The sequence below is a fragment of the Melozone crissalis genome, unplaced genomic scaffold (assembly GCF_028551555.1).
Source record: "Melozone crissalis strain CALT ecotype California unplaced genomic scaffold, PUWL_Pcris_2 ptg000013l_1, whole genome shotgun sequence".
NCBI classification, from domain to species: Eukaryota; Metazoa; Chordata; class Aves; order Passeriformes; family Passerellidae; genus Melozone; species Melozone crissalis.
The window spans coordinates 19,328,096-19,348,497 of record NW_026535791.1 but is presented as its reverse complement, the minus strand read 5'-3'; the positions used below and the strand labels follow the sequence as shown (position 1 = coordinate 19,348,497).

The window sequence follows — 20,402 nt, the reverse complement described above, 5'->3', positions numbered from 1 at the left end:
ATTTTCAAGCATAAATATGTGATGGAGAGGAATAGTGCAGATTTTTTGAGAGTAATACTTGAGTTACTTGTAAGTGCTTCAACTCTTAAATCTATGTAAGGAGACTGTGTGACCAAATGATATTTCCTGTGTCTGGGAATAGGAAGAACAGTCTAAAAATGCCTGAAGAAAAAAACATCAGAAAGACATGCTTTCTAGGGGTTTATTTTAATACTTCTGAGGATTTTTTAAAAATATTTATTGGCTTCTTTAATTTTCTTAGTGAGGAAAATTAATTTAGCTCTCCTTTGGTCTATTTAGAAATATCATTCTCATTCATGTTTCTGGTCAAAATTAATTGTTAATGTCAAAGTCAAACATTTAACAAAAGCAAAAAATTGTTGCACTCTATAGTAAGAGTGGCACACAATTCATTAAGAAAGTACTTTTCTGTGTGTATCTTGAAGTCATACTTAAATACTTTTTGTAAGTGAAATTGGTTTCCTCCCTTTTTTACTTTTTCTGTTATTCACTGTATGAAATATAAATATTTTTATACGCAGACAGAGCATAACATATGATTCTGCTCACTAATTATCATACCATGAATTATCCCACTGTTGTTAATGGGATACATGAAAAGTTTTGTAAATGTCAGGTAATTGATTACTGCAACTTAGTACTTTTAATCTTTGCCTTCTGTATGGCATCAATTGCTACTTAGCATGTCGAGTTCTGCCTCTAATACTATTTTTTTCTCTGGTCTCATTCCTTTACTCTCTTGCAACTGGTATATATTGATGTATTTCTTTCACTTCTGGAGCCCAACTGTTCAGTGTAAACAATGCTTATGCTCAGAAATTCAAAACATTATCATGCTGTTGTGCTAGCATTTATTTGTATTCATTGATATTCAGCTATTTCCTTTTAGAAATTTAAAATCTTTTGCATATTGTATTTCCTTTAATTTTCTAAAATAATCATTTTCAGCTCATAGTTAGTTGAGGAGGTAATTAGTGCTATCACAGTAGATAAATATTTCTTATTTATTCTTTTATTTTTCTCAGATACTTTCGCATTTATGTTTGCAGGCCTATGATAGAGTTTTTCAAATAGTAGTAGTAATTTTATTAGACTTACTGAAGTTCTAATCCTATTTTGATACATTATAGATGTCATTTCTATATGGAATAAGAAGCTAGTGTGTAAGGAACACTAATTTTTGGATGGATATTTTTTCATTATTGCTTCATGTTTTCAATTCTGTAGAATGAGAATGCTCCTACACTGGAAGATACCTGTTTTTCAATAGAATTATTTATCTCTTCAGATTTTGCTGTTATGTACTTGGAATGTTTCTCTGTCATCTGTAGGATGAAAACAACAGAGACTAGGATGTTACTTTTTTTTTTATTTGAGCTAAACCATGGTAATCTAGGTAAGGTCTCAGGATATCTATCATACCCTTTTTAGCTCATGGTCAGTGAAATGTAAAAAGTGGGAAACACCATTTCAGTTTGTCATTTTTGGTGTGCACCCCACAGGTCTGAATGTCCGCTTCAAAATATTGACACATCCAAACATGAAATCAAAAGCACATTGGGCTTTTGATTTCATGATTTTGATTAAGAAAGTTATCATTCTTGTTTGACTGTTTTATACAAGGCAAATGGCATTGACTTTCAACTGGCTTTCTGTATTTAATCTATAAACTATGATTGTTGGAGCATTTTGTTGACAAAACAGTGAAGCTGAATAAGACTATTTTCCTTATCAGTATGGCTCTCTGCCGCCTGGTTTTCTGCCATCAACTCATGGAGATGCATCTGTTGTTCCACGGAAAGGTGCAGGACCACATCAATTTCCACCCCCTCCTCCTCCACCACCGCTGCCTTCTAATGGAGCAATTCCACCACCACCGCCTCCCCCACCTCCTCCACCACTTCTGAATAGCTTGGGAGCTCCTCTGGGTTTTGCTGGTGCTCCCCCACCACCACCTCTGCCAGGCCTGCCTGGAATACAGTGGTCCCCGCCTTCGTGTGCTTTGCCATTTGGAATGAAGCCTAAAAAAGAATTCAAACCTGAGGTTACCATGAAAAGACTCAACTGGTCTAAGGTAGTGTTGATTAATGACAAATACTTGATGTGAAATCTGTCATTGAACTTGGGGAAAATAGATTGTCAGAAGTAAGACTAGACAAGCAATTTATACATTAGTTAAAATTATGTAAGATATGAATACTTTCTGTCTTTAGCTTTTCATTGTTTTTTGAAAACTGTGTTTCATTAACCCATGAATCATCTGGGCAAGTATCTGTTGACTTTATGAGATGCCTGGAAAAGTCAGTTCTGGTCTAAAATAAAACAACCTTGATAGCAGGATGCTTCCTATGCTTCCTATTACACCTTGTTTTTCAGCAGACTCCTCATATCAGATCAGTCACTGAACTATACTGATAGCTATATAGTTTCCAAACAAGTCTTGAATCTATCTAGCCTGGGCTGGAAATAGGGAGTGCTACTCTCCATTTGTCTGTAGTACTTCAATGTACTTCCATAAATTTAATGACTGACAAAATACAGACTGAATTTGGAGTTTGGTTGGTTTTGGTTTTGTTTTTTTTCTCCTTCTCCATTGTGATAAGATTAAGTATAGCAGTCTGCTACTGAGTTTGGAAACTATAATTATCTAGACCAAAAATAAGTCAGTAAAGAGATTTTCACAATTAATGAAGTAATCAAAGCTAAATTCTGAAAAGTAAGGTACTTCGTATCTAGCTAAACCAATTGTCTTCAGAGATTATTTGAAGTTTGCCCAAATTTTACCTCTAGACCAAAGCTAATTTGCTCCTTGTAGATCTTGGATAACAGAGTGTGTGGTCTGCATGTTAGAATCAGTTTTTTTTCCAAACTCACTTATTTTAAATATTATTATTTTTAATGAGAAATATATTAACAGCTCTGAAGATGAATTGTGTACTAAAAATTAACATGTTTTACAGAGCTCTTAAAAGTTCAATGTGCTTTAGACTTTACAGAGCACAGTTTCTGCATAGTATTAAAATAATGAATAAAATTTTATTTTGTCTCTTGCTTGTAGATCAGACCTCAGGAGATGACAGAATCCTGTTTTTGGGTTAAGGCAGAAGAACACAAGTATGAGAATGCTGACATGCTTTGCAAATTGGAACTTACATTTTGTTGTCAAAAAAGGGGTAAGTAGCTGATGGATTTAATTTTCAGCTTTTGGAGATACCTTTAACATTCTTAGGACTTAAATAAATATATGAAAAACCCTTCAGAGTATGATATTAATGTTCTTATTTCTAAGTGGGATGTATGAAGAAAAATGTCAGAAAATCCTAGAACGCTTAAAGCAGTAATATTGAACTATTTTACGTAAGCATGACAATAATTGTGTGACCTGTAGGAAACCCTCACAGAAAAAAACCCCAAGAAGTTCTTCTGGGTAATACAGATTTTATTTATCACATTAAAAAAATGATAATATTTTATCAGAATACCTTCATTAATTACTGAAATCTAATCCGGAGCCCAGGAGGTGATGTGTTTACCCTCAGAATTGATATGATAATTGATGTGTGTTGGATCCGTGACAGACGATAGTCTTTCAGTGATTTTTTTTTTTTTAACTTCCTGATAAACCTGTAGGAACATAGATCTCCTTTGATATTTGCCTAGCTTCTTTAGCTTTTAAGGCATTGTGAAGCAACAGAAGATTTGAAAGTATTCCTGACTTTAAAACTTTTCTCCTTTCTGTGGCAGTAAGTTGTTTTAGTAGTAGTTTAGGTTATTCTGTCTCATATATAAAATGCCCGTTACTTCCTGACACATTTTTTTCTACCTCTTTTTTTGGAATCAGAGATGTAGTATTTTAGAGCAGTCAAAGGCTTGTGATTTCTTTGCAAATTAAACAGGGGCTATTGTATTTTTATTTTGTTTTAAAAATTCTATTTTGATATTTTTATTAATTAAATGACATGGCATTCTCAAATTTTTCCTTTTTTAGGGGTATGCTTTAGTGTGTATAATCTAATATTTTTTTTACCATAACCAAGAACTTTATTCCACTCTTGTCAAAGAATGATTTTTATGCCTTAGCAGTGTTTCTGATTTAAGTATTATAGCTTGTTGCTGCTGATACCTAATAATATTAAGAATGTTGCACAAAGATAAAAAGGCAAGAAAACCTCACCATAGACATATTTGCTTGAATCTATTAAAATAAGTCTAGAAGCTAATTATGGTACCTTTAGAATGTTAGGAGAATTCCCAAGAATATTCCTTGAATTAATAGGTTGGAAGTTTTAAAAGCCACTGGAGGAAATAATTTCCTATGTGTAATTAAACAGTAAAATTTGAGAGACAAGATGATGTTCAGGCCAAACATTTTAATGCCTCAGAAGAGGATCGTGAGTCTCCACAGACAGCAAGAACATTAGAGTTAACAAGATTAACATCCCTGAATATTTAACAGAATGGACTGAATACATTGTTTTGACAAAACCCAATAGAAGAGAGTTACTGGATCTACAGTTGGAAAGTCAGTGAAGTACACTTTTATACCAAATGTGTGTGTGTGCGGCAATTTAAAGGCTGTAGTCCCCAGTGGCAAATTTATTTCTTTTTTACAAGTGAGGCTTACTGCCTAATAATTTTAGTTTTAAGTTTTGAAATCTCTCTCATCCCACATGGGTGATATAAGTGTGCCATCGTCTTAATTTTTCAAATGAAGTGAAGACACTAAAGATTTTATTTAGAGCAGCAAGTAGGTATTTAAAGGGCAACATGGAACTAAATTTAATCTTTGTTCAAGTGAGTGGTTTACAGCACTTTAAGTGAAAGCTTAAGTGTGTTAGTAGGCAGGACCAGATCTCAAGGTCCCTTGTTGACTGCATGAATTCCAGGACAGAGGACAGAAAAGCAACTGCTTTTGTTCTCATGACCACGGAGAGAGGGCATACTTCTTTGTAGCTTATACTTAATTTACTGATTACAACAAAACTTACCAAAGAAATTAGAGACATACAGTCTTCTTCACAATCTTGAGGAGATTTAACAACAGGATCTTTAAAGTAGAATCAGCAAGCTATTCACTACTCTCAAATTGGGAACAGTCCTTAACTATTTCTAAAGCTTTGTGTCTATAACCAGAAAGAAGAGAAATTGAAAATGATTCTGTAGCCAAATGATGGCATGCAGAGAATGAGCTGGTTTCCATTCTGCTGAAGGGTCTGCTTATGCACTCTTTTCATTAAAATCTTTGCATAAGAAGAAGTATCTGGTAGAGGAAGTGGGGATCAGAATGTTCAATGATGCTTCAAGTGAACTTTATTATCATTAAGTAAAATCAAATTGAGGTACTCAAATATTCAGTTGGTGCATTTTGCCAGCTAATATGCCAAAAGTATATCAGCATTGATCTAGAAAAGGAAGTCTTATGTCTATGTAAATAATCCACTGAAGAATTTTCACTAGAAAAAAGAATACAGAACAGTATAGAATAGATTTGAAGATTCAGCAGATGTTTGTACAGGAGTTATAAAATATGTTGATTCTGAAGGGGCATTGAAGCAATTGAAAAACTGAAGATGTTATGGAGCTATGAAAGAAATACTGTTGCAAGAATAAAGAAGTAAGGAGGGCCTAGCTTCAGACTCTAGGGAACTTTTGTTGAGTATATCCAGGGATATTTTGGAGACATGAACCACAGAAGAAACCCCTGAAGGTCATCTGAAAGTCTAACAACTTTTCGTAAAGGAACCAGTCTAGTTTATCTTGTTCAGGACTTTCTCCAACTGAGTTTGAGGTATTTCTCCAGATGGAGATGTAGGGATGGATAGCCTGTTCCCATGTTTGTCATTGTGGTGAATTTTTTTTCATACTCTCTTTTGGGATGTCTTTTGTTGTAACTTGTGCCTATTTCCTCTTGCTGTTGTGCACCTCCAAGAATTCTGGTTCCCTCTTATTTCCAGCCTTCTGTCAGGTTATTTTTTTTTGTCATCAGTAAGTTTTCCCTTGTTCTTTATTATCCTTCTCAAGACCGATGACTTTTTCAACTTTTCTATCTGCATCTTTTTGTTTCAGCCCTAAAATCATATTGATAATTTTCTGCTCTACTCATTCCAAAGTACCTATACTTTTTTTCAAGTGGAGAAACCCATACAAAATACTCTAGATACTTCTCTCTGAGAGTGGGGAAGTGTCTCCCTGAGAAGGGGAGTAGAGGGAAATAACCACTTCTTTGACTTGTTGGTGACAGCAGTCTTGGTACTTTACTGGAGGAAATGTTTTCACTGTGCTGCTTGCTGATGGTGGTTGTGGAAAGTCCATACAGACTATGGATGATATAGGGTATTTTCTTTTGTGTTTTATACAGATGGTTTTGTCACTTTTTGAAAGTTAAATAATTTTGTGAAAGCAACATGTTTTATAACAATAAAACCTTGAGAAGGTTTTATTGTTATTGAAGGAATATTGTTATATTGTTTGATACACTGAGAAGTATCAAAGCACCAGTTGTTGATGGTATTCTCGTAGCAACTTACTGAAGGTGAAATGCAATTTTTTTTCATTGATTTAGAATTTAGTCAAGGGCATAATGGCAAACCAACTCCTTTGTCATAAAAGCCTGAGTGAGAGGGCTCCATGTGTGTCAGTGCTTGAGTGTGTACTTGAGGTCATTGTTCCTGTGCTTGTTGTGGTGATATCCCTGACTGATACAGTGAATCTATTACCTGTGAAATGTCACTGGATTATCATTGTGGTTACCCTTGTTGTGGGTTTGTTTTGGTCATTGGTTTTGGTTGTGAGTAGGTTACCTGAGTAGAGTTGGTTTTGTGTACCTCTGATAGTTCCATGACTATTCTCTGGCTGGGAGGAAAGAAAAATAATTGACAAGTTCTGAAAATAAAGTGATGAATGCGAATGGTTTGCATGGGTGGTCTTTGGTTATGTGATACATTTTAATGGGAAAAAGAAGGATTAGTATGAAGAGTGGTTGGAAGAGACATGAAAGAGAAAGAAATGAAAAATCAAGAGACTAAGAATTAGCCGCCAGGGTTATCCTCATGATCTCAGACCAATGAAGAAATTCTGTGTAAACCCTTTCTGGCAACAATGATTTTAAAGGAATCTCTTACTATGATTTTTGGAGAACATTGAATTAAATGTGTGACTTAAAGTCAATTGATATGTGAAATATTGAATAGCAGAGCTGGAGCTTATATGTGCTTTTATGTTATTTAATCCTAAGAGATAAGATGAACAAACACAAATGCTCATTATTGAATGTCAGCTGCTTTGTAATACACTGGAAGCCTGATGGAAGAATAATCACTGGTCTGTAAAGCTAACATGCTGCTAACTTTGCTGGAATTACTAGATGTACAGGCAGGGGAGTGATATTTTCCATAAAAGATAGCATGTGCTCTAGAATCATGGAAATCTTGTGGGGTAAAAGAAATCTCCTGTGCAAAGCCTTGGGAATGGAAATTCCTTCTATAATAATTTATTGTAATATTAGCTCTTGGATCACATCATGTATATGATGAGAAAATGTTAAGATTAGCGAAGCTGGATATTTTGTCATTATAAAGTGAGATGTTTAACTATATACAAGATTGAGTAAACTTTATGTTGTAATACAGAAAAATTGCCAGCAGCTAAAGCTGTGGGGTAAAAAACTGCATGTGTCTTGATAGGGAAGTTCAAGATAGTATTGCAAGAAAAAAGTTAGCATTAAAAATGTAAAAGTGTGAAGATAATGGGAAAACTCATTTAGTGTATCTAGATAAATATAAACAGGATCCTTTTCATATATTCATTGTGAATCTTGAATTTCTTGCAAAGGAAGCCTTTGCTAATTAGCCTAATTAGCCTTCAGCTAATTTTGAAATATGTATTTAATTTTTTGTAGATTAAGCTAGCTAAGGAATTGGTGGTACCCCTTGGAGGCAACTTCAAAAGTTCAGTAGGTTCAAAGAACATTAGAAAAATTCAGGGAAAAATGGTCCAAAAGAAATAGGAAGGGTTACATTTGTAAGAGGGAACTTTCTCTTTTGCTGAGTGAGGAGAATGGATTATAAGAAGTGGTAAGGCTGGCATAATGTCTTTTCTATGAACCTGTCTTATTGAAGTTCTTGTTTTTAAATCATTGATAGGACTGCCACCTTGCTTGGAGTGGCTTCAAACTACTATGTTTAAGACTTAGAATACTTACCTTTACAATAAGGTAAATTTAAAATGCAAACACTGTGTTTGTGTAGTTACTTTGAAGAGTTCTGGTGTGGAGAAGATTATAGCAGTAAGTTGCTGAAGTCAGTGAGTAAGTGTAATTAAGGTAGTGAGATGTAGTAGTTAGGCATAATGTGAGATACATGTTCAGGATAACAAGAGAGAACCAACTGCAAATTCCTTACAGGAATCCTTTGGGCCGTTGAAGTGGTTTGCCAAGGTGGTTCCAAGACTTAGGAGGTTGAGTAGAGTACACAAGAAGGCAACCTCTAACCAAAAAAGAAATCTTGAAGCATTTCAGTCCAAAATGACAAGCTGGAAATCTCATGTATGCAAAATATAAGAAAGCCAGTAGTTTCATGAAATATGGGCTTTATAATTAATGGATTGTATTTATAAATATCCTACCAATAAGTTGATTTAGCTTGATCCAAAGACTCTTATGTTTAAAGTGGTAAAGTCCAAATGAAGATTAGAAATTGCACATCAAACATACAAGAAATCACTTGTAAATTCTTCATTATTTTTAGCAATATGCAGATAACTGCAGCTAATGGGAGATGGCATGAAAAAATTAGAAATGTTCTCTTCTTTCTTTTGTGAATATCAAAGGGAATTAATCTTGGAAACTCGAGAGAGAAAGATTGCATGATCTCTCTCATTTTTTTTTTTATCAACTGGGACAGATTTTCATCCTAATCTTATTGGAAATGGCAGTGTCTGATCCCATCACACCAGAGCTCCTGCCAGACTTGATTATTCAGAAATAAAGCACTTCTGTGGGAGCACTATCTCTGTTGGCACTTGACTTGAAAAGGTCAATATAGTTATAATTTTTTTTCCCCCTGTATACTCTGTAAGAAAAATCAAGACCTAAGGTGCTATAGTGCCAATTAAGTCTCAATTTTTTTAAATCAGAAAAGAGAGTAAATGCTACCAAGAAGGTCAAATTAGCAATATAAATCAGTTTAGTGCCATGTTTAACACACCACAGCTTACCTTGCATAAGCAAGAGAACATGCTGTCATCCATCTGAAAGATTAGGTGGAGCCCAATAACCTGGTATTTTCTTCCTCCTCCAGAGGATTTATCAGAGATAGTTTCAAACTGTACTTCTTGTAGAATCTTATTATTACAAACCTGTAAGACTGCCAACAATACAGTTTAGTAACTTCTGCTATAATACAGCACTGAGTAACCCGAGTTGCCTTTTAATGTAACTGTACAAGTAGAAGTAATTAAAGCCTGCTATGCATTTGTTTGGCTGCCTTTCAGTATTATACTAACTATCCTGAAAGCACAATTATTCAGAAAGATTTGTGCATATAAAATGAAATAAGGAAAGCCAGGTTATTTCTGAAGAAGGCAGGAGTAAGTTACAAGCATTTGCAAGGAACAGCAACTAACGCATTGAAATGTCAGTGGTATCTTGCAACTCGAGTGTGTCATCTTCACATTGAGACACTGAATGGTATATTTAGTGTTGCTTATGACATATTAATAATATTATATAAATAAACTATATTAATTGTTCATATTCTTAGCAAATAGAATGATATCTGCTCTTTTCCTTTTTAAAATTTGTAGCAAATCATATTTGTTATGTAGAGAATCATATATTTGTTATGCATAAGAATCAGTGAGTAAATGTACTTCTGTGGTGCACTGAGCTTGGCTGGCTGGCAGATGCCCACCCACCTGCTCTCTGATAAAATACAAAAGCTTGTTACTGATTAGTGTCATGGTGGAACAGATCCAATGGAGGGAAAAGTAATCCAACTCAATTTATTTTTTCTGTTGTCCTGTCATGGATAGGAGAAACATTCAGTTGTTCAGACTGTTAAATGCATTTAAAGAAGTGGGATATGAATGAACTCTTAAAACCTGACTTTGATATCCAGATAATTCTGTGAATGTGTGGCAAACAGAAAATAGAAAACCTGAAAAAAACCATTAGCATAGCAGTGGTTAAAATAGCCTAACAATAACTTTTTTTTTGTAGATTGATTTTTTTGAAGCTAAAATTGTGACATGTTTTCCAATTTATTCTCCTTCTTTGACAATTTCTTAGGATGAATTCTCCCTTGAATTAATTAATTATTGAATGTCTGTGTCATCAGTGTTCTAATCTATGTCAAAATCATGAGTAACAACAGATCATTCTTCTACTAGGACTGTAGGAAAGGGTGTGTCAGCATATATTGTAAATAGGATTAAAAAAACCTCTTATTAGATAAGGTACTTTGATTTGTATTTTCAGTTAGGAACTACTTTGTCAGATAGTGAAAATATATTATTGAAAAGCTTGTTACAGCATTTGTAAGCATCTACCTAAGCACAGTATTAACCATACCTTAATTTTAATTTATTTTACCTTTTTCTTTTTCTTTTTGACAGAGTAGTAGTATGTGCTGTAATTAAATGAGTATTTCTTACCTTCTACCCACAGACTATTATTTGCTGTCAGCTTCAAACCAGATTGAGTTGAGTGCTAGCCTTTTCTGCTCAGTGAAGTGCCTGGACAGAGTAGTTCCTTTAGTTCACCTTTAGCTTTTGCTTTCAAACAATTGATTCTTTTTTTTTTAATAGTTGATTTCCACACAAAATACAATATCGGTCTGCAGTCACTTTATGTTTGATGAAAATATGACAGTATATTCAGGGTAACAAAAGCACTACACTCCCATTTCCCAACACTGTGGTAGGAAAAGCCTTTGAGGTTTTCATGTTTTAGAAGCAATAAAAGCATTCCTTTATTGACTTCTACTAGAAAACATTTCCATAGTGTGAACAAGTAAGATCTTAGAGGAGGTAGATAGTATTTTCATGTGTCCAGAAATCAAAAAAGGTCTACTCAATTTCATAAAGCCAAAACTATAAATACCAACAGAATAGAAAAATGAGCTTGGATCCTAAAATGCAAGTTATGGAAAGTCATCCCAGTGCCCTGCTCAGTCTAATAATTTTGTTTATTTAATGCAAAATACTCACTTGAAGAACGTCAATATAATTGTCACTATACTGGCGAGGATTCTGCATGAATTAATTTGCTAATATTTGTATCACACAGGAGTTATAAAACTCTATGCCTGGTACAAACCTATTTTCATGGGTTTTTACCTCCTATTTGGCTTTGCTACATGTTTATGCACTAAATGCTTTTGATGAATTTCCGATCTAATGTTGCAAACATTTACGTCTGACTAAAGGTAGCACTTATATTTGCGTGTAATAAAATCTTCATTACACTGCTGCTTTTATTGCAGCCTTTTTTCATTGTGAACTGAGAAAAATAATTTACATGCAAGAAAAGTTTAACAAACCTTATTTGGCAAACCTTCAAAGTCACTGTTGATGAAAATTATTAGCATTTAAATTTCCATGAGCACTAGTTTTTTGTCCTTTAGAAAATCTATCATTTAGTTTTTCAGTGAATGGCTTGTTTCAGAAGAAATTCATTTCAAGGACAATTCATTTTGAAAAACAACAAAAAAATCAAGGAGATTATGCATTAATGGAGCAGTGATGTCCAATTAGGCAGCTGTTAGACAGTACTTGGGTACTGGCATGCCGTGCAGACTTGAGCAGTATTATATTTGGCAGTCTTTGGTTCTGTTTGCATTTGATCAGGTTCAGCTGGAACAATATTTTAAGCTATTCATATGTATGGCTATAGACATTTTCTTTTCTTACCCACTAGGATTACATACTCTTCATTATCTACTAACTTTGTATAAATACGGCCTGGCCTTATCTAATGCATAATTTATTTTCTTAATTAAATTGAGTTCTTAATTAAAAAAACAGTAAGTTGAGTACTTCATATGAATTTTTGTGAAAGAGGCTTCCATTGTGGGCTGCTGTTCTCTGCATGATCTCAACATCATAAATTTATCATACAATTTTCTCATTCTAAATAGATTTTTCTAGTCTCTATCTTGCCCCGATAATTTGCTGACAGATATTTTAACAGGGCTCTTTCAATATTTTTTATGAAATAAACATCACCATGAAGCACTTTTGTAAATGTTCTGTACATGATGTACCCCTCCCATTAAAAGCAATCAGGTTCTGAAGGTTATGTAAGAATTGAGAGAATTTATTTGATCTGAAATAATTGGATTTTTTTGGGGTTAAATCAGAGCTTTAACAAAATATTCTTTTACATAGGATATAATCTAGTTCCACATTCTGAAAACTTTTGTAATAGGGCAGGATGTGTTTGCACTGTTTGCACTGTAGTTGTTGGCTGGCACAATAGTTGAATATTTACAGTGAAATAGTTGTGTTTTCAGATACATTCTTCTTCTGGATGAGTTTGTTGCATTCAGTGTCATTTAAATTTAAGAGAATGAGGGCATGGACGACATATCCTGTCGATTTTAACATCTTCATATTTCTGTTTTATGGCTTTGCTGCTCCACTCTTCCTATTCTTACAAGTTACTGAAACTCTACTTTTTTAACTCACAAGATAGTTCTTCAACCTTACTCACCTCTAACATCAGTTACTGAGTAATGACACTTAGAAATTTCATCTGCTGCATTACTCAGCTTAACAGTTGTAAAGACTAAATGTTTCCTGCTGTGCAATCTGACTTGTCCTTTGATATAGAAATGGCTTTTTCTAAAATTGTAAATGCATATGTTTTGCTGGCAAGGATAAGAAGCTAGAAGGAGCCTGCTTTAGGGTGACTGCTTATCTTTGCCGTTCCTAGACTGCGTGGTGTAGTGTCTTGGGGCACTTAAAATTTGGCTGCAATGGACTTGATATATATGAAACAGAATTATGGTTTTTGTGGCTGGCATATCAGTGTAAGGTCTTGAGAAATACTGGGTCATCTGTTGGAAGCAGTGGGAGGATGAAAAAATGAAATCGGTGTTCAGCAAGATTGTTTGAATAACAGCTGCTACCAAAGCTGACAGCATGGAAGGTAGCTGTGGCTGGAATGCTGGAAGAGAAACTTAGATTCAAGGAATGGTTGCACATTGCTGCAAAAATCTTGGCATCTGTAATGTTGCTGTGAAAATAATCTGTAATGTTGCTATGAAAAGAAACAAACCTGGATAGATGTAGCTAAAACCAAAGCAGGTTAGATCACCTTAACTTCAAAAAGCCAAAAGAGAAAGTTTATTTTCAGTACTAATCTAGCAGTGTGAACTACTGTTCTGTGAACTACTGTTCTGTGAACTGCTGTTTTAATGCTCTATAGAAGAGAAGCAGTAGTGATAAATGGACATGTTCAAACTTTAAAAAGGGGAAGATAAAATCCATTTACTGCTAGCAGTTGACTCTCTGAATGTACCTGGGATTGTTCCTTATTCAGCAGAATAAGGAAGAGGTAGTGATGAAGTGGGAACAAATGGTGACATAAGCTGAGCTGTGCAGATGCATGCTTTATAATAAACAAAAAGAATCTCAAGCACTTCAACAAAAATAGGGTTTTTGAGAACAGGATGCTCATATGTACTGGAAATAGACAGTTCTGATCTCCAGGTTTCTGTTGCTGAGAACCTGGGAGTATAGACTGAAACTCAAAGTAGGAAACATATTTGGAACTATATTAAAGCCCTCCTGAAACTGCAGTGGCAAAAATAAGTCAGTATGAAAAGAATAGGAGAAATTAAGGACAAAGCATTCCTTGTGTGAAGGAGCTAATGTGCCTCTGATTTGTCAAGAAAATTCATTCTCTTAGAGCTCATGCTTGCCTTTAAGATGAAATGTAAATTGCATTATGCTTAACTTTCTTAAAAATAATAACACAGGTTGTTAATTTGTAGGATTTTTGTTTGTTTTGGATTGTCAGTATAGCTCTTGGTACTTATGCCATTCCAGGCTCTGAAGCTAACTAAGGCTTATTCTTTGATCACCAGCTGAAGTTTTCTGTTTACTCAGGGTAATGTTTGTATTCCACCTTTTGAGGGGGAGGGAAGTCATATAGATTTAATCAAATTATAATGCTGCTGCAGGAACTACATTTACATATAATGTTATTTAGGTCAAACAAAATGAGTATGTTGTTACTAGTAGAACTGTTAACTAATTTTTATGCATCTAAAATTAGACTAATTCCTCAATATATGTAAGGTCTAGTGACTAGGTAGTCAACTGTTATGCATACTTGAATGTAACAGGAAGAGAGGGATAAAATCCTATTGCCCAGCGTTTAGAGATGCCAACTAAACAATACGAAAAAGACTCCAGCTGGTGCAAAATAGATTCATTTTTCCCTTTTTGTCTTTTTCCAGCATTTACAAATTTGTGGCTAGTGCAAAGATGTGTGAAGAGATAGTATAGAAATACTACTATTGCTCTCATATGATAAACTATATTTTTCTTCACAAAAGACGTGTGCAATAACCAAATCTGCATACTAGACTAATTATACAGAATCTCTGTGTTATAGTTTAAGGCCTGGCAAAGCCAAGGCCCCCATAAATATACCTTTTACCTGATATCTGCTGTGAGATGTGGCCAGGAAATAAGCAAAGCAGGCTCCAACTTAAACATAAAGAGAAGTTTATTAACTAAACTACACACACAATTACTAAACTACACACACAATTACTAACCTACACACACACAGGGAAAAAAACAAGGAGAATGAGAACTACACAGAAACACTTCCTTATCCTCCTCCCACCAAATTCCCAAACACATTTACATTTCCCAAAAAATTATCCACACTCGGTCTGGCACCACCCTTTGGAAAAAAAAAATCAAATCTTCAGCTCATAAGGGATAGACGGAGTCCTTCCTTGTGCCACGGACTTCTTGTCACAATCAGCAATCCGCCCGGTATCTTGCTACCTCGTGACATCTCCTTTCCATGCCGAGGTGCTCTCACCACCTGGCATGGGATGGGGCAGGGGCCTGCCTTCAGGGCCTTTTAAGAATGCCTCGTCTCGTTCCAAGCAGAGTACAGTCACAATCCTGGGACCTCTGTCCCCCCCATGTCTTCTATACCCCCTGGGGCCGAGGGGTCTCAAAACCAAACTCTCTTGACGCCGAGCCTCCGCTTCCCCCTGCAATACAGCCTCTGCCTCACCAGGAAACAGTCCATGGAAATACAACAAAAAAGAGTCCAGCAAAAACTGCCACTCCATCTTCCTCCATTCCTTCAACATCTCTCTTCTCCCTTTGCCAGACCCTCCTTACTGGCCTAATTTTCTTCCTTCATCTTCCACTCCTGTCCCTTTCCCAGGAAAGGCAATGTTCTGTGAAGCCTTCATTCCCCAAAGGGTTAAAAGGTCTCCCAGGCGGCCGGACTGCCCGCTGCCCCCCCCCTTTCTCCTCCCAGCCGTGCTGCCTGCCGGCACATGATATCAAGTTTCAAGATATACAGTTCGAGCACGGGCTGCATTCTCTGGGGGGGGGAATAAACTGGTCGCTCAAGGGTCTGCCACCCTTCCTCCGAACCCGGGCCTACCGTAGATGGCCCACGTGGCTCTCCCCTCCCCCAGCCCAGCCAGAAACTGGGCCGGGGGAGAGACTTCTTCACGCCGGAAATCCCAAGAGGGCTCCGAAGGCCAAGAGCCCTGCTTTTAACCCCTTGAGTTCGTAGTCTCAAGAGGCGGATCCAAATGTCCCACTGGTCAAACTAAGTGCCCATCTTAAATTCCAATTACCCATTGGTAATCACAGCAAAACAAAATATCCCAGATGTCCCATTTCCGGTCAAACCACGACACTCTGTAAAAGAGACTACATCATCTTCAGTCTCATAAAACTCTTGCACAGACTTTGAGGAGCAGGACTTCAAGTAGCTGTCATTATACAAATATTGTTTGCCTGAATTGCTGGAGGAATAAGAAGTTTTCTGGACAGAGGCTTTAAAACTTGCAAATTAGAATTAGCCTAAAACTATATTTACAGTATATTTGTCTGATATTCCAACATAGGTTGATACATTAGATTATCAAATATCTATTTTTGTTGCAGAAATACATACCCTCTTTAACATAAAGATATGTAACATACGAAGTTACATTCACTTTTAGAGTGTGATGTGATATTAATGCGTTCTCCAGCCAACAAATACAAGAATTCACTTGCAATTCCAGCATTTCTGTTGTTTGGCCTCTGTCAAATAGTGTGTCAGATAGAACAGCATTTCAGTGAGAACGAATGCTGCAGACCTCTCCAGCTTGCTTTTTAAAAAAATATTCTAAAATGGTGAATATTCTTAAAGCTTGCTTGTAATGATTGCTTTCTGAGTTTGAATCTTTGTGTTTATGATTGGCTCATCACTTCATTCCTTAATGTACCACAAGAGTGTCTCATAGTACAGTAAATGATCTGTATTACTGAATAGTTATTATAGGTTTGGTGAAAGAGGAGAGAAAACCCTAATACAGATGTTAGAAGTAATGTCAGTTGTACATCTGTAATAATGCATAAGAAATGTGATTCTGTAATTGGAAGATGCACAGCGATGGTTTTAACTAGAAAACTTTTTTGCACTTTTTGGAAAAGTGAAGTCAGTGTTATTTTCTGCAAGATTTATTTTCAGGGAAATAGATACTTGTTGTCTTGTAACCCAGAATCCAAATGCTTCATTGATTGCTGTTTCTGTCATATTTTTCATATTTCTCTGTCATATTAGAGAGAGCTTTTAACAGAATATTTTAATTTTAAGAAAATTGAAGCATTTTCTTTGCTATTTATATGGAATAGTACACTGAATGTTAAATCTTTGAGTCTATTTAAATATTGCTAAGCACTTAGCTTGTGAATTAATGGAAAAGGTTCTTTTGTGGATTCGAAATCATGTGGATTCACCTAAATTATAAAATTTAGTTCACTCTTTGTATTTTTTATAGTAATGATTAAAAGCTTTTAATGTGCAAATTGTGAAAAACTGTTCTAAGATTAGAACACTTACGTGTTGTTGGAAAATGGTGCTGCAGATTATTATATAGTCTTCAGTTATACTCTCCACTTCTGAGGAAAAGGTTAAGGTGATTTACACATTTGATATGCATCCTGTTTACTTTCCTACAGAAACTGGAACTTTTTTTGTCACTTTCTAAATATTGTATATGTCATAACTGAGCATTAAAATGGATTATGTTTATGATTTAAAAGAAATCCTCATATCCTGTTTCGGACTTGAGAACTATGTAACTCTTCACACTGTATTTTACTGCACATCTCATGCCGCTGACTACAAATAAATAACATGTACCTTTTTGCAGAGTTTGTGTGGCTCTAACTGTTAAGTGCAATCACAAAAAATACACTTTAAAATATGAGGAAATTTATGCAAGGAGCAAGTGCTGTACAAATGCAAATATGAAAAACAATGAAGTTTCTTGGAAGTATTTTTACCAGGTAGCTTTGTACTGTTGAATACAAGCGAAGATAAGTAGTAGCTGAGAAAATCATATTAACTGGTATCGATTATAAAGTTTTTTAATGTAACTTTCTGGGAAGTGACAGTCGGAAGTAAGGACTATTTGCACAAAATCAGCCTGTGGATGTATAATGGCACTGCTAGGTTAAACTTCTTTTGGGAATGAAATACATGCTTTTGTTTCAATATCTTAGTTCTGGCACTGCAGTATAGCAGACTTAAAATAATCAAGGAAGTTTTATTGGTTTTAGTATATAACCAATATTTCAAACTTATTTATTTGGAGAAAAAAAAGATGTAAACTGCTTGTATCTTTCAAAAAGTTGGATAGGTGCATCACTATCAGAAGCAGCACTGAGAAAACTACATTACTTTCCCCAATTTCATTTTATTATTTTTATAATCTGGAAAGAACAGATGTTGTTATTTACAGTAATTAACCAGATCAAGCTAAAACCCCCTCTCTGTTATATGTTTGGATATACATTGATAAGTGTATTGATAGGAGTCAATCATGGTAGTTCTAATGGCTTGCTTTTCTTATAGATTGCTATTGAAAAATACTGGTTAATGGTATTAAATAAATCTTTTACAATACAAAGCTATGTCTTATTTACTGAGTATTTTATGTAAGAGTCCTTGTATCCCTAAGGAAAGAAAATACTCTGGTAGCTGAATAATCTGGTGTCTATAGGTATGTGATGCAATTCTCTTGTGCCATAGATACCTTCGTGAGTATGTTATGAATAGAGCAATTTTATTTGTTTCTGATAAAATGACTTGTGGATAGAGTTCCTATATGATCCTTTCCCTCTTGTTTAGCCTTGTTAGTGTTCTTGTCTTTCAAGGCTTATTTCAACAGAATCAAAACTTTAATCAACAGTGTATAAAGTCATAAAATTAGCTAAATTATCATTGCCTCATTTTATATGTTTTTCTTAGTACTTTTTATTAGATTTTTCCTGTGTCAGATCTGTCCAAAATCAATAGCTTAAATGGGCACTCTTCTGAACAGACTTGAATAATTTGCTTATTACAGGGTATATTAAAGCATATAATCTAAATAAAGGTATGCTCCATTTACCTTTATTTGCAGTCTCATTATGGCTTGAGACTATGAGAGTTCAGTATGATGAGCACAGATGCTTAGCAGTGTAACTCACGAGCTTAGAGGGAGTACCCTGTAACAGTGTAATCTTTTGCTTGACACACAGTGCATTGAAGCTTCCAAAACCTCATTTACTTTAGCTGCTCCTAATATACTGGGCAACCCTTAAAGTGGTCTTACAATTTGATGTAAACTGTACGGTGTTAGTTAGAAACGTAATCTAGAATATCTTGATAGAATCCAGTTGTATCCAGCTTGAATATATGGGGTCAGTCAGATCTCTTGGCCTATAGAAGACTCAGAAATGGCTATGGTTTCTTGGCTGTTAAACATCCCCCTCCAAGAAAAAGAAAATACTACACCACCCCCTTCCACCCTCCCACTCCCTAAATGGCCTGCCTTTGCTTGTGCTCTGAAACACTTAATTTCTTTTCACTAGTTAATTTTCTATAATTTTCCAACATTTTTAAAGGTGTATTTAGGAAGTAAGTTGAAATTGTTTATCAGACTTTTTAGCAAAAATTATTACAGAAATACTTAAGAGTAATTTCTGTGGTTTATGAGCTGAAGCCAGCATTAATTGTATGAGCTGGTATTTAATTTTAAAAACATTTAAAAAAAATTACTCTTAGCAATGTTAACACACTGGAATGAGTGTGGAGGTCAAGGTGGGAAATAAGGTTTAGGTGACTGCATTCCCTCATCTTTTTCTGCTAAGGTTCAGCATACTTTTCAGTATGAGTGACCCCTTGAATTTAAAGAACATCTCATAAACTAATTGTTAGTGTTTGGTCTGAAGTTCTTGGACTGTTGTCAGAAAGCTATTTTTGGTGTGCATTGTATGACTGAAAGCATAGTATTTGTGATAGTTCATGAACTCCTACTGCAGAATATGTAAGGCTAATAATTATCTATCTTATTGAGGAGGTGCAGTGCAGACTTATTATACACAGTAGTTCTTTATTCTTCATTAACATTTTCTGCAGAACGTGGACTATGTTGTTAGTATTCATCTATTAACAAGTTAATGCTGTTGATAATAGCTGGATTTATTTATTAAATAAGGCAAGTTGAGCCACATGGAGATGTGACTTTGTGTGACCTTGATTGACGTTGGCTTTAGTTATAGACCTCTGTAACTTGTTTATCATGCCAGTACTCCCTTGTGCTCTGGAGATTTGCTGTTCAGTACAATTTGTTTATTACACTTAAAAGGGGATTACTTTGTTACTTGCTGCTTTAAGTTTGAAAGATACATTTATGCTGCTTTCAGTAAGTAAATAATCTGGTTCATTCGGATTTTTCTCAGAAACTATTTTGACATATTTTTATCAAGTGGAATGTTCCCATGTGCAACTGAGAGCTTGCTCACCTGTAACATGTTTGCTACAAAAATATTAAGCTTCAAATGTCAGGTTGAGTTCCTTCACAGAGACTTTTCCCAGAAAACTGTACATGCATGCAACATTTTTCTCTGTGTTTCAGAGAGAAAATATCTTCTCCTATTTCTTGGACATTCAAGAGTAAATCTCTAAGATGCACATAGCACAATAGCAATGCACTTTTGGCATCTACACTGCCGACTGTGTGCTCGCTCCTGTTCATACCCTCTGTTTCTACAGTGCTAAGGACTGTAGTTTAGTTGAGGTGGAATGTGACTTTCTTGTGGGGAGACAGATATGTGAGATATGGACGTTTCCTTAG

The 20,402-nt window shown here is 35.2% G+C and overlaps 1 protein-coding gene across 1 annotated transcript in view; it reads left to right on the top strand.

The window, feature by feature from the left end:
- The window catches only part of DIAPH3 (diaphanous related formin 3), a 203,987-nt gene that overhangs the window by 48,097 nt on the left and 135,488 nt on the right, over positions 1-20,402 (top strand). Inside the window, exons 15-16 of the mRNA XM_054271625.1 lie at positions 1,757-2,095; positions 3,080-3,194. Coding sequence (XP_054127600.1) covers positions 1,757-2,095; positions 3,080-3,194 — 454 coding nt within the window. The remainder of the gene's footprint in view (positions 1-1,756; positions 2,096-3,079; positions 3,195-20,402) is intronic.